We start from the raw sequence: 19,804 nt of genomic DNA on the forward strand, positions 1-19,804 counted from the left end.
ATTCATCATAGTATTTGCCCTTCTATGAAGTCGATTCTGAATACCGCTTCTCTCTTCCACCTACTGTAAGATATATGGCTATATTTTATGTTTTGTCAGGGCCCACAATGAACTGCAGCTCTCTTCACCTCAGTTACATTGGAGAGTCCTACCTAATACATTGATCCTTACTGTTCTCCCTCTGGCTTTGGGATTTGTGATTACAACAGTTTGTAACAGCAACAAATATTGTTGCAGTACTTCAGAGAGTACCCCAGATATTTGGCCCATCTGTGCAGATAGTTGACATGGAAAACATCCATACTTGCTCCTTTTGAACACTTGGGATTCAGCTTAATTTTTTTTTTATCCACAATGCCAGAAACTGAGGACATAAATGCATCTAAGCAGTATTTCCTTGTCAAATTCATTTCATTCACTTCACCTCAGAAATGGGTGGCATATGCTTCATAATGAACTCCAGTGTGTATCCCCTTTATCCCTCCTTGCCATAATGACCTGTCCAGATAGAAAAGGTTGCTGAGTGTGATTGAGTTGCAACTATTGGCTAGGATCCGTTGTGTGATTTAAGCTTTTACGTTTTAAAAAAGAAAAAGAACCAGTTGTGATCAGTTTTGCTAAAGGGCAAACTGGATGAGTTTTTGGGAAATTTGTGGAAAGAACTGCACAGTATTTTTTTTTTTTAAAGTGAATTGTATAGCTGTGGTAGGGATGCCAATCTCCACGTGGGATTCAGGGATCCCCTGGAATTACTGGTCATCTCCAGACTACAGAGATGAGTTTCCCCAGAGCAAATGGATGTTTTGGAAGATGTACTCTATGACATTGTACCCCACTGAGGTCACTGCCCCCCCCCCACCGGGGCCATGCCTAAATTTCCAGGAGTTTTCCAACCTGGAGCTGACTACCCCCCAGCCACCGCTGGTTGCCAGGGGAACCTTAGAAAAAAAGGGGGGCCCCTGAGTTTAAGTAGAACTATAATAAAAGAAATGTCAGGGTGAAACTATACTATCAAAACATTTATTGCAAGAATAAAATATGGTGATAAGAAAAAGCTTGTGGCCTCTACTTCTAAGTAGACTCAACTTCTAAACAATCTATGATGAAAAATATAAGTGTGCACACAGGCACAGTATTCCAAAGCCTCTACCTTTTAACAGACTACAATAAAAAAACACAATAGTGCATGTAGGCAGTTTAACATAATCTCTTTCCCCAAACGGTCTGCACAAAATGAATCCAAACAGCCTGCATAAAAATAAGTCTGAGTGCACACAGGCACTTCAAAAGTGCATGCAGGCACTTTTTAAAAGTTAAGAGTCTACATGTGACTCATAAACCAAAATCATGAGAAAACAGTCTGTAATGAATTCTTTCATCCAAATTGCACACAGGCACTTTGTCAAACAAATTATCCCACTTCACAGTCTTGCACATTCAGTCCACTATTGTTTCAATGAGGTGTTAGAATAAAGAATAAGTTCATCCACAGAAGGCCAGTCCACGTTAGCCGGTGTCAAACGTTTCGTTGCTTTTGTCAAGACTGTTGGCTTTTAAGTGGAACCCAAAACTCCTGTCTCTTCCTCACAAGGCTCTCGCTCATTCTTTGTAAAGATGGAGTGGGAACCTGGCAACCCTAAGCTGCTGTGGCAGGTAGCAGAGAGGATTTAACTCTCCCCACCACCATAGTTTTGCCAAATGAAACTAATCCCCCCAGCAGCTGTTATTTGGCAGGCAAATACAGGGTCTATTTGATAGGTAAAAAAAATAGTGAAAGATCCTTCCTCACCACAGCCTCAGTCTGAATGAACTGTCTGCCATATGGCTAGAATTTACTTAACCAAACAAAATGCTGACTACTCACAGGTCTCTCAGTATCTCACCTAGTTTGATCCTGTCACGTGCTGTTTTAGATTCCAATGCAGAATGGGCTACTGCGGAGTATACAACAAGCCAAGAAAAATGTGGGAGGCAGTTCTTGTAGTGTGCTTGGTGTAGGAACAGGTATTACCGTATGAACAAGCATTTGTGCTTTCATCTGTAAAATGTTAGAGGGTGCGGGTGGGACATAACCAAAAGTTTTTAGGGGAGGGGCCATGGCTCAGTAATAGAGCATCTGCTTGGCATGGAGAAGGTCCCAGGTTCAACCTTTGACATCTCCAGGTAAAAAGATCAGGAAGCAGGTAACGTGAAAAACCTCCTCTTGCGACCCTTGATACCTACTGCCAGTGTAGCAGGAAAATAACGAAGCCCCACACATTGCTTGGTTTGAAACGAGGTGTTTTACTTTGACATCAAAGTAGAACTTGTCGGCATAAGCCTAAAATGACTAAGTTAAAATCATCAGCCTTCTGACCATTTTTAATTCATCCCCCAAAACAAGCAGACAAGCCTACCAGCCTTATCTCTTCAAATGCCCCACCTCCTGCTTTCCTTCCAGTAATTTCTTGTAGTTTTCCACAGTCCCTCTGCCTTCATGCGTTTATCAGTTTTAACAAGGAGCTTCCTCAGAGGGGCCTCTTATCTACTCCACAACCTTTGAATTCACACCCATTTTGGGCTGCGTGGCCTCTTAACAGTTACAGCTGCTTCAAATATTGCATCAGACATTCTCTTCTGAAGGCACAAAAACCATATTTTCATTTATTATTATTATAGGGGTGTTCATAATTATTCAGGGGTCCCTCTTCATTAGGGTGAATAGACAACACTGATCCTGGTGGACCAATGGTCTGATCAGCTGGCTAGTGGGTAGGCTTCCCAACCCTCCCGCCCTGGCGGGGGACCCCAGAATTACCAGCCTCTTCCCCCGCTCCCCAAAAAAACGGAAGCGGGGGGAGGGGGGAAACGGCGCCAAGGAGCGTGGCCCGGTGAGTGGCAGGGACCACGCTCCAGTGGCGTTTGTCCCGGGTTGACCGCCCTCTGGCCGCTTTTGGCCTTGCTCCCTCGGCGAAGGAGAACGAGTTGTCTCCTTCGGGTCCTCTTTTCTTTCGGGTCCCCTTCCGGCTTGCCTTCCGGTCTGTTAGTGTTTCTGGCCCGGCCTGCTACAGCCTGGGGATGTCGCGGCGGGCCTTGAGGCGGTTGCGGGGGGAGCTGCACGGGCAGGCACTGCCGGAGACCGAGGAGGAGGAAGAAGAGGAGGAGGAGCAGCAGCAGCAGCTCTCAGCACGGTCTGGGCAGGATGGAGCGAGCAGCAGGCGGAGGAAGCCCCGGCAAGAGGCGGCAGGGCGCGCAGCCAACCTCTTCGAGCTGGTGAGAGGCCCGGGAGGGCTCGGCATCGCTTGCGCTGCTTCCTCAGCCACAATATGTGTGTGTGTGTGTGTGTATGCGTGTATATGTATGTTTGTATGTGTGTGTATGCGTGTATATGTTTGTATATGTGTGTGTGTGTGTATATATATATATATATATATATATATATATATATATATATATATATGCACACACACACATATATTGGCCATTGTGTGACACAGAGTGTTGGACTTGATGGGCCATTGGCCTTATCCAACATGGCTTCTCTTATGTTCTTATGCCCCGCCCCCTTCGGCAGCTTCCGCAGGGAGGAGGGGGTGTCTGGGCCAGGCTGGGATCCGAGCCCCCTTCGGCCAGAACTTTCTTCGGAGTTCAGTTATGCTTGTCACACCCTTGCTCCTGGCTCTGCCCCTAATGTCTCCTGGCTCCACCCCCAAAGTCCCCAGATATTTCTTGAATTAGACTTGGCAACCCTACTAGTGGGGGATTTATAGACATGAAAAGTAGGCCTAGGCTTAGAGTGTTTTCCCAAATACCACAGCATCCTTGCATTGACAGTGACATTGCCAGTGATGCAGGCCTAGTAAGTCCCCATCAGCCCCCAGTTGCCCGGGGGTACTTCCACCCCATCACTACCACCCATCTAAAGATAAGAAAGACTAAGGAGATGCAGAGAATTTCCTGATTGGAACTTTTGCTTTTTAAAAAAAAATCTAGTGCTAGAATGTGTAAGTTCCCAGATTTCTTTTCTTTTTTAAGGCAGTCTCCGGGGTTGGTAATTATAAGTGGTAAGCAACAGGCTAGACATTTCTCCTTCTTATTCCTTTTCCCTTTAACCCCCCCCCCCCCCCCCCCCAGAAAGCTGGGAACTGATACACTGTTGTAATAGATTGTGCTTTAATGGTATAATAGTATAGCAATGCTATTAATGATGCCTCAAAAGCCCTTCAGTGACAGGGGTAAAGTAGCAAGCAGAGAGGATTAGGACAAGGAAAATACAGCAAAAACTTATGTGAGGATGCTCTGTTGTCACATCAAAGGCCTCTGCATTTACAGTAGCAACATGAGCTGCATGGAGAACTATGTCCATGTGAAGGCACCCCTGTAAACAGACAATTCTCACTTGAGCTATGAATTTTTATTTTATTCCGTTTGGGATACTGGAAAATTAGATTACATGTTGCTGCTTCCAGCTGAACCGAGGTGAAGCTCAAGGAATTTCTGGATCTCCTTCCAGGAGTGCTCCTGGGCTTTGGCATGAGGCTCCATTTCTCCTCCCCATTGTGTAGGTTTGGGAGTACGTGGGATCCAGGAGCACATGCATACTGGGGAACCAGGGGGTTCTATGAGGTGTCCAGCCTTTGGATAAGACAACAAAGTACAATTGTTTTTCCCATACTTCTTTGCTCTGGCTATTGCCAGCTCTGCAAACAACTTGCTGCTGAAGGCATTATCGTCTTCTCCTACCACAAAGAGGACTGGCCCATGGGCCTTCTCTAAAGGGATGACAGAGTCTTGATGTGCCTCATCCAGAGGATCTCCAACGATATGATGGCCGCACAGTGCTCCCATGCTGTTTATGAGATACTTCTCTGGGTAGTAGCGGACGGCAGGGATGTAGATATCTCGAAAGCGAAGTGGTGCACCATTCATAGTTGTGGTACCATTGATACAGATTGCAGCGACTATTTGCTCTAAGAAGGAAGCCATGGCCAGTGCAATCTCAGATCCTTTGGATACCCCAATGACTCCAAGTCCTGGGCCTCTAACCTGGGAAAAAAAACCTCAGAAGGTTAAAGCAGTTACTGTCTGTATCAAAGATAAATGACTTGAGGCATGAAAATAGATTATTAATGAGGAAGATTCTTATACTTTGCTCTGGGCAGCCTTGAACCATAACTATGATGGTCCTTATGAGAGCAAATGTGGGGTACAAATTTGGTAAAATATAAATAAATAAATATCTGTGCATCATGCAGAATGAATGACAGGTCAAAGTGATAGAGGTACAAGTGGGATGAGGTACAGACTGCAACTGTGTAAGACTTATTGTTGATCTCTAGCCTTTGGGTGATTTCAGACAGAAGACCTGTTTTAGAGTCTCTGGCCTCTGATGTGGCCATACGAAGAGTATGCCCTTTCTTGTGTTGTTCTAGACAACAATCAAAATTGCATGTTATATTTTCTGGTTTCTGGTGATCACACACGCACTGTGGAACTCTAACATGGGGCGACAGGGCTTCAGCCTTTCCACCATACCATACCGTTTTCCCAAAGTGAAATGGCCTTTAGGGGGCACTGTTTGCTGTACTGAGAAAACTTATTCTCTCCATGGGCTGCACATAGGTTTCTATGGGGCAGATAGGAGCTATTTTAGGTCAACAAATGGCATAGGGAGGAAGGCTCAAGTTCCCTCTCCTTGCACACTGCAGTCCTGATCTGAATCAGCCTCTGTGTACCTGGGACCTGTGTTCTGGAACCTGTCTGATCACTAGGACCTTGGGAAGATATGAATAAAATGTAACTAGGCCTTGAGATTAAAAGAAATATTTGCTGTTTGTGTAGGCTTCCCAATCCCCAGGTCCCAGCGGGGGATCCCCCGGTTTTACAGGCTTCCCTCACAGCCAACATGTACCTTTAGATCTCCGGCAGGACCTGCAAACAGGTCCGGTTTTTAAATGTGTGTGTGCCTTTAAATTGGAACAGGAAGCAGGAAGTACTTCATGGGGAAGGGTTAGCAACAGCAGAGCTCATCAGAGTGCAGCCCCTCCGTTTGTTTTGCTTTCGTTTCAGACAAGTGAGTGTGTGTAAAAAAGAACAGCGTACCCCTGTCCTTTCCAGACCTCGTTGTGGAGGCACCAGAGACAATTAAGTGTGTGTGTGAGTGAGAGAGAGAAAGCAGGGGGAGGGGAGGGAACTATTATTCCCTATGGAGTCTTATTCTCATAGGAAATAATGAAGAATTGATCCGTGGGTATCTGGGGCTCTGGAGGGGGCTGTTTTTTGAGGTAGAAGCACCAAATTTGCAGCATAGCATCCAGTACCTCTCCCCCAAATACCCCCCAAGTTTCAAAAAGATTGGACCAGGGGGTCCAATTCTATGAGTCCCAAAAGAAAGTGCCCCTATCCCTCATTATTTCCTATGGAGGGAAGGGATTTAAAAGATGTGCAGTCCCTTTAAATGTGATGGCAGAACTCCCTTGAAGTTTAATTATGCTTGTCACACCCTTGCTCCTGGCTCCGTCCCCAATGTCTCTTAGCTCTACCCCCAAAGTCTCCTGGCTCCACCCCCAAAGTCCCCAGATATTTCTTGAATTGGACTTGGCAATCCTATGTTTATGCAATATGATACATCTCTCAAACTATTTTCAACTGTCTTTAAAACTGTCTGCAGGTAATATGTTCAGCTGCTAGTCCCACAGTCTTCTTCCTGACCTCTTCTATAATGTGTCACTATACCAGCAAGGGAAATTTATTACAGAATGAGGGTTACAGTTTTCTGTACAGCAATGTGAAGCAGAAGAACTATCTTGTAGTACTTTGTAATGACACAGAAAAAAAGACATACCCTACCTTAGGGTGTTTTAAGAGCAGCTTGGCAGCTTCTTCAAAGTACTCCAGACGCACTTCCACCAAGGTCTGTGGCAGATCCTGATATGCAAAGTAGGCCAGCGCCAAAACAGCAAAGCCTTTACTAGCCAGCAGGCCAGCTCGGAACTCAATGAGCCCTCCGCCACCACCAAACATATCAATCACACCTGGGAATGGGCCAGGCCCTGGAGAAATAAATTAGAAATAGAAAGAAAGGTCAGTGTAATAAAGAGACATAGGTGAAGAGCTGAAACTTAAGTTTAAAACTTCCACAGAGAACAAACGATATGTGAGGCCTCTCTTTTGATTTGTCTCCCCCCCATCTTGACACTGACTTATCATGGGCCATTAAAAAATTAGGCAGAAAATTCGGCAGTAAGCAGAATAATACCAACCCTTATTATAAATAAGGAAAGCTGCTATATTAGAGAAAGAAAAGAAGAGCTTTTCTCTCAAGGACAGTTCTCAGAGCTCTTTCAGCCCCAGCTACCTTGCAGGATGTCTGTTTTGGGGAGAAGAAGGAAGGAGATTGCAAGCGGCTCTGAGACTCTGAGTGAAGGGTGCAGTATAAATCCAGTCTCCCCCTCCTAAGGCTGCCAGGTCCTACCTGGCTGGCAGCGAGGGATATCTTTCATGTGTGCATGCATGGTGTGATGATGTCACCCAGAAGTGACATCATCACGCTGGGCACATTGTGTTAGGATTTGGGTTAAAAACTCTATGGTGCCATAGAGTTTTTACCCAAATGCTAGTGCATCCCCCATGTGACATGCCTGGCAGAATGATGTCACTTCCGGGTGATGTCGTTCTGCTGGGCATGTTGGGAGCTGCTTGAGCTCTGTGGGGGCGGGGATCCCCCCACCAGCCAGCTCCATGCCAGTGGGTTGGGAGCCCTAAAACTAGGGGAAACCCCATCCCCTACAGGAGGCTGGGAAGTTGGAACCCTACCTCCTTCTGATTATCTGGTTGTTTACATGCTTGGACTAACATTGCTGACTCCAGTTTGAGGAATTTGTGGAGGCTTGGGGAAGGCAGAGTTTGGGAAGGGAGCTCAGTGGGGATGTGATGCCAGAGAATACCTCCTCCAAATCTACTATTTTGTGTTTGTGTGAGTGAGAGTATTTTATAAAGTAGTGGGGAAAAGAGATGCTCTTCATCTCAGAGATACATAGAGGTGACTTCCATGCAACCATTGATCTAATTCATGGCCACCAGTCATGTCACAGTGTGTTGAGTGCTTCCAGGCCATTCACCATCTTAGTCAAAAGACTGGGACAGAAATGGGAAGAGAAGAAAAAACAGAATTCTGTTTCTTTACCTGGAGGCAAGAAAAGGGCCCCCCGAACTTGACCTTCCTTGATCTGGAACCGTTCCACTCCAGGGGCCACAAACCACCTCTCGATAGAACAAGTAGCCAGTGGTGTATCTTTTGCTGAAGGCATCAGAACAAAAGAACCAAAAAGACTGATCTGGATATGGAAGGGACTACCTATTACATCACGTTTAATCAATCTGTGGAACATCTTCTCTGGCTTTAGGGACCAGAAGAGGCCCATGGGACACACGCCTCTGTAGTCACCGCCAACAGCAGACGCCTCCTTCACATCCACTTCTCCAGCCTCATTTGCCCAGTAGAAGGCTCTGGCTTCAAACTTCACTCCTTTCTCATCTATCAGTGATGAATGCAGGGTCACTGGCTGGGAGGGGGTCAGGTCTAAGGCTCGGATCCATACTGGTGAGTCAGCAAGTGCTCTTTCAGGGGTGACCGTAAGCTGGACCATGTTAGTTGGCCTTTAATGACACCTAGGAAAGTCCATGAAATAAAACAAAGTAAAATAAAGAGAGAGAGAGATGAGGGGATGTGATGGACGCGCATTGGGAAACATGTGATGAACCAGTGACATTGGGGGCAGTATTGAGGAACCTCCCACTCATTTTGTTTACTCCTCTTGTGTAGTGATTTGGACTATAATAGCTCATATTATGGGAAAGAGACAGGAGATACTAGAGAGGTACTATACACAGACCATTTTTGAAGGGCTCATTCAGTCTCTATGAGCAAAGCTTTGCCAGTGGAACTTATTTTCTCTACTGTCCTTAGGGCCCCACATGGCTTTTTTGGGTAGAAAAAGCCCAGCAGGAACTTATTTGCATATTAGGCCACACCCACTGATGCCAAGCCATCTGGAACTGTGTTCCTGTGCATTCCTGCTAAAAAAAAAAAAAGCCCTGGGGGCCCATATATGTCCCTCTTTATGCCTACATCCTTACCATTAAATTATATGGGGGAGGAAATTATGGCAAGTGATGCTTTTCAAACTCCTGAAATGCTGTTGCCTGTCAAGTTGCACCTAGTAAGACTTTCCCCTTCATATTCCCTTCCCTATCCCTCCCACTCCTCACAGATGGCTGTGGCAAGGGTGGCTAAACTGTGGCTCGGGAGCCCCATGTGGCTCTTACAAACACTTTGTATGGCTGTCAAAGCCTCCACCACCCCATCAGCTGGCTTAGAGAAGGCATTTGTCTTTTTAAATCACTTCTCCAAGCCAACTAGCAGTTTACAGAATGTATTTGAAGTTAAGGTTGCTTTCTTTCCACCTCTACCTACCTACCTACCTTCCTTCCTTCCTTCCTTCCTTCCTTCCTTCCTTCCTTCCTTCCTTCCTTCCTTCCTTCCTTCCTTCCTTCCTTCCTTCCTTCCTTCCTTCCTTCCTTCCTTCCTCCCTCCCTCCCTCCCTCCCTCCCTCCCTCTGACATGCATGTTTTGCAGCTCTCAAACATCTGACATTTATTCTAGCTGGCTTTGGGGATGACTCCCTTCTATTGTTTCCTCTCCTGACCCACAGCCCTTCCTTTTCTCTATTTTCTCCCCACTGTTAGTATGTTGTCCTGCTGTTGTTATTGCTGCTTGTGTTTGGCTGTTTAGGCACACTGAATACAGCACCTCAAAAAAAAACCCCTGTCAGTTTCTTCATAAAGAATTTGCTTTTTCGGAGGAGAGTATAAATCAACTGCACAACAACTCTAAACAGTTCTGGTCAAAGACCATTATACTAACAGAATCCTGAGATTTAGAGAATTCCATTCTTCCTAGGCACACTAATTTTCTAAGGAGTTCTATAGGAATACCTTGTTCTATATGAAATCCTTGTTAGCAGCACCAGTTTCATAGAATGACTTCACCTGGAGGTTATGTCATCAAAATGGTGGCATGCGTGGGGGCTGTTCTAGGCATTTCAGGGGAAACTCTATGGTTTTCACGGACGCTTTAGCCATTTGGGAGGTAAAAACTCTATGGTATCTATTGTACCATAGAGTTTTCCCTCCCAAATGGCTAGAGCATCCAGGAAAACCATAGAGTTTTCCTGGAACCACCTAGACTGGCCATGCGTGCGTGCCACCATTTTAATGACATCATTTCCAGGTGACATCATCACAACAGCGACATAGGGGGTGGTTCCCCCCGGCCCAATGTGGGCCGGTGGGTTGGGAACCTCCTGGGCAGGGGAACTCTCGCCCAGACTAGGGCCTTGGCAGCCCTATCCAGCAGTGGCCGCCATCCCCTGACCATTCTGGTCCAGCATGAGCTGCCTACCCACCTGCCCTCTTGTTAAAACCATGTGGGCTTAGCTAGTCACCAGTTATGGGGCTAAGCAGGAATCTTCTGGGCCTTGCTCAAATTGGATATGGGAGGGGGCTTTTTTCACCTGTTACACATGACCAGAGGGAATGAAGCATAAATAGGCCTGGTATTGCTGGTTAGGCCCTAACTCGGATGGCGGGAAAAGCATGGATTGAAGGGGCTTTGAGCTGGCGATCATCCCAAGATATCAGAGATGGGGGAGGGACCCTCAATTGGGCTACCTGAGGCTTGGCAGTCCAAGTGGCCCCGTTGGGGGTCTCTTTGGGGTCAGGGGAGCATATGACCAGTCTTAAGGCTTCACAGTCATGGGGGGAAGTATGGTCTCCCATCCCCCCTATACACTGGTGTGCAGGCCGTGACAAATAGGGTCTGGAAGCCTCTGGGCCTGGCTCTGAGCCAGGGTGGGTTTTCCCTGTTAATTTGCAAGCTCATTGCAACGCATGCTTTAAGATGTATGTATTGGTGCAGTTCAGCTTATGTGTAAATAAAACCCCCAGTTTAACCCATAACTTGTGTAGTGTTTCATTTGACGGGTGGGTAAGCATGTGACTTTTTCTTGCCAATTAAAACAAACACATCCCAGTTGTCAGTTTATTAGGTTTAAAAGCCCACAGGCCAAACACCATAAAAAATTTAATTCTAAAACTGTAAAAGTTTAAATATTTAAAATGACAGTATAACAGAAAGATGCCACATCGATTATGCAATTGTGGCACAAACTGCTCAGGAAAAGTCTCTATTTTTTTTTTTATGGTACAGAAAAATTTATTAAAACATACTATCAAGACAGAAACACATACAAAAAAAAAGTAAAAAAAAATGTCAGGACAATATTCCTTCGTGAAAATACAGGGAACAATAATACAACAACACAATCCAACACAACCCATCACCTATCCCCCCCACCACCAAGAGCTTGTGGGGTATCCCCAAAGCACAAATTCAAATTCCTCAATTCAATTCCCATACTTTTTATCCATAGATGCAGCGGGTTCCAGATCTTTTTACAAACCTGATGGTTCCCTCCTCTTAACCTCATTGGGCGTTTTCGCACTCACCTTCAGCCGGCGCGACCCCCCTCTTCACCGCGCAGGATCTGCGCAGATTTCGCACTAAATGCCACGGAGCAGCCGGAAGAGCCGGAAACTCCCGTCGCAAAAGCCGAGCAAACGGAAACTGCTTTTTGGCGGTTTACGTTTGAGCGGCTTTTGCGCCGGGAGTTTCCGGCTCTTCCGGCTGCTCCGCGGCATTTAGTGCGAAATCCGTGCAGATCCTGCGCGGTGAAGAGGGGGGTCGCGCCGGCTGAAGGTGAGTGCGAAAACGCCCATTGTTAACGTATCTGATTCTGCAGCTTCTAATAACTTATGCAAAAATTCATTCCTATCTGGAATTTTCGTAGCCTTCCAATATTTGGCGTATAGAATTCTAGCCACAGTAATAATATGTACCAAAAGTTTTTTCTCCAGTTTGGGGAAATTTTCCTTAACCACACTTAACAGATAAAGTTCAGGGGTATGCGGAAGCCTTATTTTAAAGATTTTTCTGGCACCAAATGTTAATTTGGGCCCAGTATTTTTTGGCGTATGTGCACTGCCACCAAATGTGGTAGAGGGTTCCTTTTCCTTTTCCGCATTTCCAACATTTATTAGAGTATCTTGGATAAATCTTGGCCAGTCTCTCCGGAGTTAAATACCATCTATACACCATTTGTATAGATTTTCTTTGAATTCCGATGCTATGGTTAGTTGTAAATTTTGTTCCCAAATATTTTCCCATTCCTTCAACTCAATATTATATCCAAAATCATTCAGCCACTTAATCCAGCTCTCTTTAACTATCTCATTCTGCATTTTATTCAGTAACAGCCAATTGTAGATTCTGGAAATAAGTTTCTGCTTATCATATATTATCAAGTCCAAATCGTTCGGTTTTTTAGAGAATCCCAATACCTTATCCGTTTGAAAACTAGAGTTAACTTGCGTCTTTGTCCACCAATCTAGTTTGACATTGTCATCTAAGTTCAGATTTTTGGCGGCATCTAACAAGACACTACAGTTATAATTGGTATCCCAGCAATAGACATTAGGATGTAAAGAAGCTTCTACTGGAGATACCCAGAGAGGCACATGAGTATAAAATGTTTTCTTAATTTCCATCCAGACTCTAAAGATCGGTTTCCTAACTACATGTCTAAAAAAAATATTGTTCCCGGGGGACGGGGGGTCTGGTACCAAATATATGAGTGCCAGCCTTTAACTAAACCTGCTCCCTCTAACAAAAGCAATCTTTTATTTTCCAAGAGTAGCCATTCCTTAGCCCAGGCAAGGCAGCATGCCTTATAGTAAGTTCTCCATTCAGGCAAGGCCAAGCCCCCTCTCAGCTTGCTGTCTTGCAAAATTTTAAGCTTTATTCTTGGCTTTTTGTTTTGCCAAATATAGGCCAACATCATCTTGTTGAGTTGTTGAAAAAAGGTTTGAGGAAGCGAAAAGTCTCTATTTTATGGGTTCCGGAAAAGAAGAAAACTTAAGTAGCCATTTCCTCAGAAACGTTTCTCTTGTGGCTGCATGTTTTGGACAAGAAAAAGATATGTGATCAAGTGAATCTATAGTTATTAATGAACAGTCACAGCAACGTTGATTTGCTGGAGTGCCCTGAAAATGACCCTTCACCTGTGCGGATGGGAATGCATTGCAACCTGCCACCATATATGCTCTTCTCAATTTAGGAATAGACAGTACATTAGGGTTGCCAAGTCCAATTTAAGAAATATCTGGGGACTTTGGGGGTGGAGCCAGGAGTCACTGGGGGCGGAGCCGAGAGCAAGGGTGTGACAAGCATAATTGAACTTCAAGGGAGTTCTGGCCACCACATTTAAAGGGACTGCACAAATTTTTAAATGCCTTCCTTCCATAGGAAATAATAAAGGATAGGGGCACCTTCTTTTGGGGCGCATAGAATTGGACCCCCTGGTCCAATCTTTTTGAAACTTGGGAGGTATTTTGGGGAGAGGCACTAGATGCTATACAGAAAATATGGTGCCTCTATCTCAAAAAACAGCCCCCCCCCCAGAGCCCCCGATACCGGTGGATCAATTCCCCATCATTCCCTATGGGAATTGTTCATAGAGGTGCATGATGGCTCTGGGGGCGGGGCTTCCCCCGCCGGCCAGCTGGCTGGGGGAGGGGGGAAGCCTGCAAAACCGGGGGATCCCCCGCTGGGACCTGGGGATTGGGAAGCCTACAGTACATAGATAGTATAGATAGTGTGGTGGGTCAAGCTGGGTGGAATATTTAATCCCCACATAAAGTGGTGAACGTTTTCGTGTGGCATCCCTTTGTAATGCATTCCAGTAGTGCTTCATTAATTTTATATTGAGCAACATTCTAATTTTAGATGTTAAATTTCCTAGTTTATGCACACCTAGTTGCTTAATTTTAGTATCCACAGCATTATTCCAACCTTGCCAATATTGATCAACAAACAAATTCAGTGTACAAGAATTCCAGCAATTTATATATAGAATATATTTCTTCTAGTCGGTGGTATTTCTTCTAATTTATTTTGAATTTATGGAGTAAAGAAATCATTTATAAAATTATTTTGAGGTGTTTTTGTTGGATCTTGGGCTCTGGTTTTCTGTATCAGGCACTTGGGGTATATGGTATACTATAGGGTTTGTCCAGATTTGGGCCCACCCCTTTCCCACAACTGGTTCAGTATAACCACAGCCACCTCTGGGAAACTGAAGTCTCTACCCATGCCCTTGAGGAATGAGGAGAGGGAACCTTGAGAGCAGTGTGGAATGCAGCTGCATATTGTTGCTGAGGGCTGCTGAGGTTAAAAGAGTAAAGGTTGCCTAAAGCAGTGTCTACCATGGTGGTTGTGGTTGTAGTAAAACTTGAAGTGAAGCTCAACCCTTTTTGGACAAAGTAGACATTGCTGACTGTAATTCCCCCCCCCCCCTCGTCTTAACAACAGAAAGCTGCTTTGAATGATAGTATCTAAATCAGAGGAACAGAAGAGGGTGGAGAAAATGAGAAAGCATGTAACTATTTTCTCTGGCTATTTTTCTCACTTACCCTTGCCTCCCCCCACCTTGCAGGAGAAACTCTTTCTCTTTCCCTCATGAATGAAAACTGTCACAGAAGGCACTGCATGGTCACTAGCATTGATCAGGAGATACAATTTAACTCTTTCCTGTTTGGAATCAGCTATCCAGTGCCCCACTTGCAGTAGTCTCTGCCAAGTGTGATTCCAACCCACCTCCAGTCTCTCCCCCCCTCCCACCCCCAATCCAAGCTCGTGATACATGTGATACCTTTGGGCTTCTTTGTTGTTTGGGAACCAAGGTCCGTCAGCAAGCAAGCAGCTAAGGGAAAGGATACTGCACACCCTGCACGCTGGGAATTGCTTGTTCACCTCTCTCAGGCAAACGCTTTGAATTGTTCTAGCTTCCTATAAACAAAATGCCAATACACACAAAGGGAGGAGCTGTAGCACCACCATGTGACTACAGAGTACCTCACATAAACATTATCAAAAAGTTACTGATGAGAATAGGTGAGGGTGGAGGAAAGGAGCCATAATTGGCTGGACTCTAATTACTTTTAATGTGGAACGTGATATGGGAGGGAGAGGGCACTCATGAAAGAGAAAAGCAGGTTTCATAACTGTTCCAGGAAAACAGTATTTCAACATAGATCTGGGCAAAACAAGTATTTCCTTATTCCAGTTCCCTGTGGGATTCTTTTAATAGATGTTGAAGGCTTGGTTCCAAGTATGTTCTGAAAACTAGCATTCATTCATGTATGGCAGACGGGGCTTTTTTTGAGCACGAACGCAGTTCCAGCTGGCCTGGTGTCATGGGGTGTGACCTAATATGCAAATTAGTTCCTACTATGCAAAACAATGGTGATGTCAGGGGTGTGGCCTAATATGCAAATGAGTTCTTGCTGGGCTTTTTGTACAAAAAAAGTTCTGATGGCAGACAACGTATAAACAACATATATCCCTAGCACTCAGAGAATCAAAACAAACATGTATGATATTATTCACTTCTCCAGAGACCTACTCAAGGCACTTTGCAATATGAAAATAATACAATGAAGTCATAAAAATATTAATATAAAAAACAGCAACCAATCCAGTAAAAAGTCCATTAGGGACGTAACAATAATATTTATCAAACTAAATTGGTACTCACAAAACACCTTTCTGGCATAAAAAACAGTAGCTAAAAATTGGAGCTCCTCAGTGAAAAGCCTGGTACAGATAAATATTTTGGCCTGGTGTAAAAGGGTGGTGCCAGCTGAGACTCAAGGGAGAGGATAATCCAAAGGTGTAATAGTACTACTGAAAAAATCCCTAGCTCTGGTCACCACCTGCTTCAACTCAGCAGGCAAGTGCACAGAAAGCAGATGTTGGGAAGAGGATATAAGTTGGCAAGCTGTACGCGAAGAGAGAAGGCAGTCCTTCAAGTACCCTGATCTCAAGCCCTCTAAGGCCTTGAAGCATGGATCCTCACCCCTGTTTAACCTGTGGATCCTTTTGGAATTTTGAGAACCAACGTGAAATGGCTATCATAGGAAACAGGGCAAATCATCCAATGTTAAGTAGGTTACAGAAAATGTTAGAATATTCCAAACCAAGCATCTTCTAACATTTTGCTTCTAAAAGGGTAGTCCTTACAGATGCAAAGGCAAGGTGCCCTGGGCATAGTTTCCTTCAGGTTTGCAGGAACATCTTCCCTAGTCGTGGGTGGACCCTCTGTGATTTCTTTAAAATTGCATGGTGAATTAAATGTATAATAAACCTTTGAAGAACCTACTCCCAGATGATTCTTAGGCTGGGCAGGAAGCTAACATAATATCCCATTCACTACTAGTGCTCAGAATGCTGTTTGAATGAGGAAAATCCTGCATCTTCTCCACAAGCGGAAAGGCAACAGGGACATGGTTTTAATCAGAAAATAACAGCTCCTGGGGAAGGAGACAAGCAGCCCTTCTGCTCATGAATATATACAATTAAAAAAAAATCTTTGGGAGATCATTCCAGAGGGCAGCCAAGCAGGTCTGCAGTAGAAGAGCTAGACTGGGATCCAGCAGCACCTTAGACATCCACAAGGTTTCTAGGGTGTAAGCTTTCAATACTCAAAAACTCCCTTTCTCAGATTTTTGACACCTGAAAGTTTATCCCCAGAAAATCTTGTTGGTCTCTAAGGCATTACTGGGCTCAAATCAAGCCCTGGGAAATAGTTTCTCATGTCTTGTCTAGCTTGGCCTTCCTTCATTTCTTGATTCTGTAGTATTTCAAAACAGCATGCAGTTTCCATAGGGGCTAGTGGGCTACACGTTGCATTTAACCTTTTCTGTGAAACAGCATTTGTATATGTGTGTTGTGTGAAATGGGTATAGAGTAGGATTGCCAGGTCTGTTGGAAAATACCTGCAAACTTTGGGGGGGGGGGGATCCTAGAGAGGGCAGGATGTGGGGAGGGGAGGGGTTTCAGCATGGCACAGTGCCATAGAGTCCACCCTTCAAAGCATCCATTTTCTCCAAGGGAGCTGACCTCTGCCAGATGGAGATCAGTCGGAAAAGCAGATCTCTAGTCCCCACCTGGAGGCTGGCAACCCTGGTAAGGAGCAGCATTCTGGGAAAGATTGCTCATTTGTTCAGATCCATTCACATTCTCATCAGTTCCTATTTTGATCCAGCTAATTCTCAGAGAGAGGAGATATATATGCTTACCTTTTGCTAATCTCTGTATCATGCCAAAATCGCTTAGGGTCCCATCTGAGGAGAAAAGTAAGATTAAAAATATACTAAAAATAATATATAAGTTGCTGAAGCAACCAACCGCAACTTTGGTTATCTTTCCTTTTCTCTAATGATCAACTCATTTGACCTAAAGTTTCAAGTCAGGCCACATGAAATTGTTTTTATTGTTACACACACAACCCCCCCCCCTTCATTTCTAAGTGTGAAATTAACCCTTAACATTCTTAACCTTATCATAAAAAATTCACCTTTTTCTTCCATGTAATCACCAGCAAGAAGAATTTTGCCATGGCTAAAGTAAACCTTGTATCCTCATTCTTTAATAAAAATCGTACAATCTTAGCAACAGACACTTAAATTCCTCAGGATTGGATCCAACCATTTCATTCTATATACTCTATACAAAATCATAGGATGCCATTTTGCATGCTGCCACCACCCACATCTGCAATATCTGTCCTGGGATGCAATCTTCATATAATGGTCTGTCAGAATGGCTGATGGGAGCACAGGTTGTTAGAAATTTCAAATAGGCTGGCAGGGCAAATGGAGGTCAGAGACCAAATGAAAAAAATGAACAAACCCTGCATGTTCTAGAAGAGGTGGTGGTTATCTTCAACTCATTCACCCTTATCCAGTAAGGGAGCTTGATACTTGCTTCTTCATGCTGATTCTTGTCAGTCTCTACTGACAAGAGGTGCCGGTCTCTACTGTGAACAGCAGCTGCGGGTCTGGGTAATGCAGGAGCGGTGAAGCAGGTTTTCAGGGTGGTGAAGGCATAGACTGCCTCTGGAGTCCAGTTAAATGACTCTTTGGGCCGGAGGAGCTGGGTCAGAGGCATGGTTATGTCGGCATAGGCAGGGATGAACTGGCAGTAATAATTGGAAAAGCCAAGGAACCGCTGTACGTCCTTGTGGTTCCGCGGCATCTGCCAGGTCAGGACCGCTTTGACTTTGTTTGGGTCCATCTGAATGCCATGGGGTGACACAATGTGACCAAGGAACTCGACCGCTGTTAAGTCGAAGGCACACTTCTCTAGCTTGGCGTAGAGACTATGCTCACGCAAGCATTGCAGGATCTGGCGGACGTGCCTTGCGTGCTGGGCAGGGCTTTGGGAATAAATTAAAATGTCATCTACATAAATGATCACAAAGTGGTCAAGCAGGTCGTGGAAGATGTCGTTCATCAGCCTTTGGAAGACAGCGGGGGCGTTGGTCAGGCCGAAGGGCATCACGGGATACTCGTACTGGCCATAGCGGGTCCCGAAAGCTGTCTTCATCTCCTGTGCGGATCCGCACTAAGTTGTACGCTCCCCGGAGGTGCAGCTTGGTATAGACCTGGGCCCCCTTAAGGCGATCCAGTAGTTCTAGGTCAGTGGCAAAGGGTAGCAGTCCCAGACGGTGATTTTGTTCAGGGCTTGGAAGTCATTGCAGGGCCGAAGCTCAACGCCTTTCTTCTTGACAAAGAGAATGGGCTGCCAGCAGGGACGTGGATGGCTGGATGAAACCCCGTTCCAGGTTTTTGGCAAGGAAGTCCCGCAGGGCTGCTAGCACCGGTTCAGACATGGGGTAGAGCCACCCCATAGGCAGGGTGCCCCTGGTACCAAATTGGTGGCACAGTCATAAGGCTGGTGTGGGGGAAGCTGGTCTGCCCCCTTTTCCTCAAAGACATTGGCAAAGTCTGTGTAGGCTGGGGGAAGTAGAGGACCAGCAGGCAGGGCGGCAGTGGCCAGGGTGGCCAACCAGGCCTGATGAGGACAAGGGTCCTTGAAGCTCAGCTTTCCCTGTGCCCAGTCCACAGAGGGGTTGTGCTTTACAAGCCAGGAGAGTCCCAGAATGAGGGGAAAGCGAGGCATGCGAGCAACATCGAATTGCACTTGCTCATGATGGTGTTGGATCTGGAGCGTGACCGGGTGGGTCTCCTGGGTCACCGGACCGGAGGAACTGGCTGGCAGCTCTTCCAGGTCTGTTAACCCTTCCAGCTCCTCCTTGTCTGGGCTCATGACAATTCTTTCACTAGATAAGCAGCAGGTAGTTGACAGACCTTCCACTTGTCAGTTGCTTGCATAAAAAGCCCTTCAGTGGTGAAGGAGGTCTGCTCCTTTACCTTAAAAAGATCACAAGGGGGAGGGGGAATTGAATTCTGTGGACATACACCATGCTTCCCTCAGAACCTAGCCTCTGCCTAGCAGATCCTTTTAGCTGTGAAGCATGGTTTCTTCTTTAGTGATTGAGGGAGGAGTTAAAGAATACCTTCCCTAGCAATGGAGGACTCCCAACTCCCCCCCTCTCATTCATAATTCCCTGCCCCTTATGAATTCTTCATGAGTTCCAACATACCATGTATAAAATCCAAGTTTCTTTTTTCTAAAGATCGGAGGACTTTGATCTCTATTGAGTTAATGCCTTGTTTTTCTTGGATGGCATTCAGCTAAGCAATCATTAACTGACAAAAGTAATGAAAGGTTGCACATAGATGTCTAATTTAGGTAACATTTCAGCTTGATCAAGGGGACAATGACCGTGACGTTCTGCCTAAG

At 45.3% G+C, this 19,804-nt stretch overlaps 1 protein-coding gene across 1 annotated transcript; it reads right to left on the reverse strand.

Moving 5' to 3' along the window:
• Window positions 1–4,378: 4,378 nt before the first annotated feature.
• Window positions 4,379–19,637, reverse strand: LOC132589063 (acyl-coenzyme A amino acid N-acyltransferase 1-like). Its single transcript, XM_060261629.1, has 6 exons — window positions 19,605–19,637; window positions 17,236–17,280; window positions 14,808–14,944; window positions 8,165–8,649; window positions 6,829–7,031; window positions 4,379–5,025 (listed from the first exon to the last, which is right to left on the reverse strand). Exons 4-6 carry the CDS (start codon window positions 8,625–8,627, stop codon window positions 4,429–4,431), a joined length of 1,263 nt encoding a protein of 420 aa, XP_060117612.1. The 5' UTR covers window positions 8,628–8,649; window positions 14,808–14,944; window positions 17,236–17,280; window positions 19,605–19,637; the 3' UTR covers window positions 4,379–4,428.
• Between the last annotated feature and the right edge of the window lie 167 nt (window positions 19,638–19,804).

The sequence above is a fragment of the Heteronotia binoei genome, chromosome 21, assembly GCF_032191835.1.
Source record: "Heteronotia binoei isolate CCM8104 ecotype False Entrance Well chromosome 21, APGP_CSIRO_Hbin_v1, whole genome shotgun sequence".
NCBI lineage: Eukaryota > Metazoa > Chordata > Lepidosauria > Squamata > Gekkonidae > Heteronotia > Heteronotia binoei.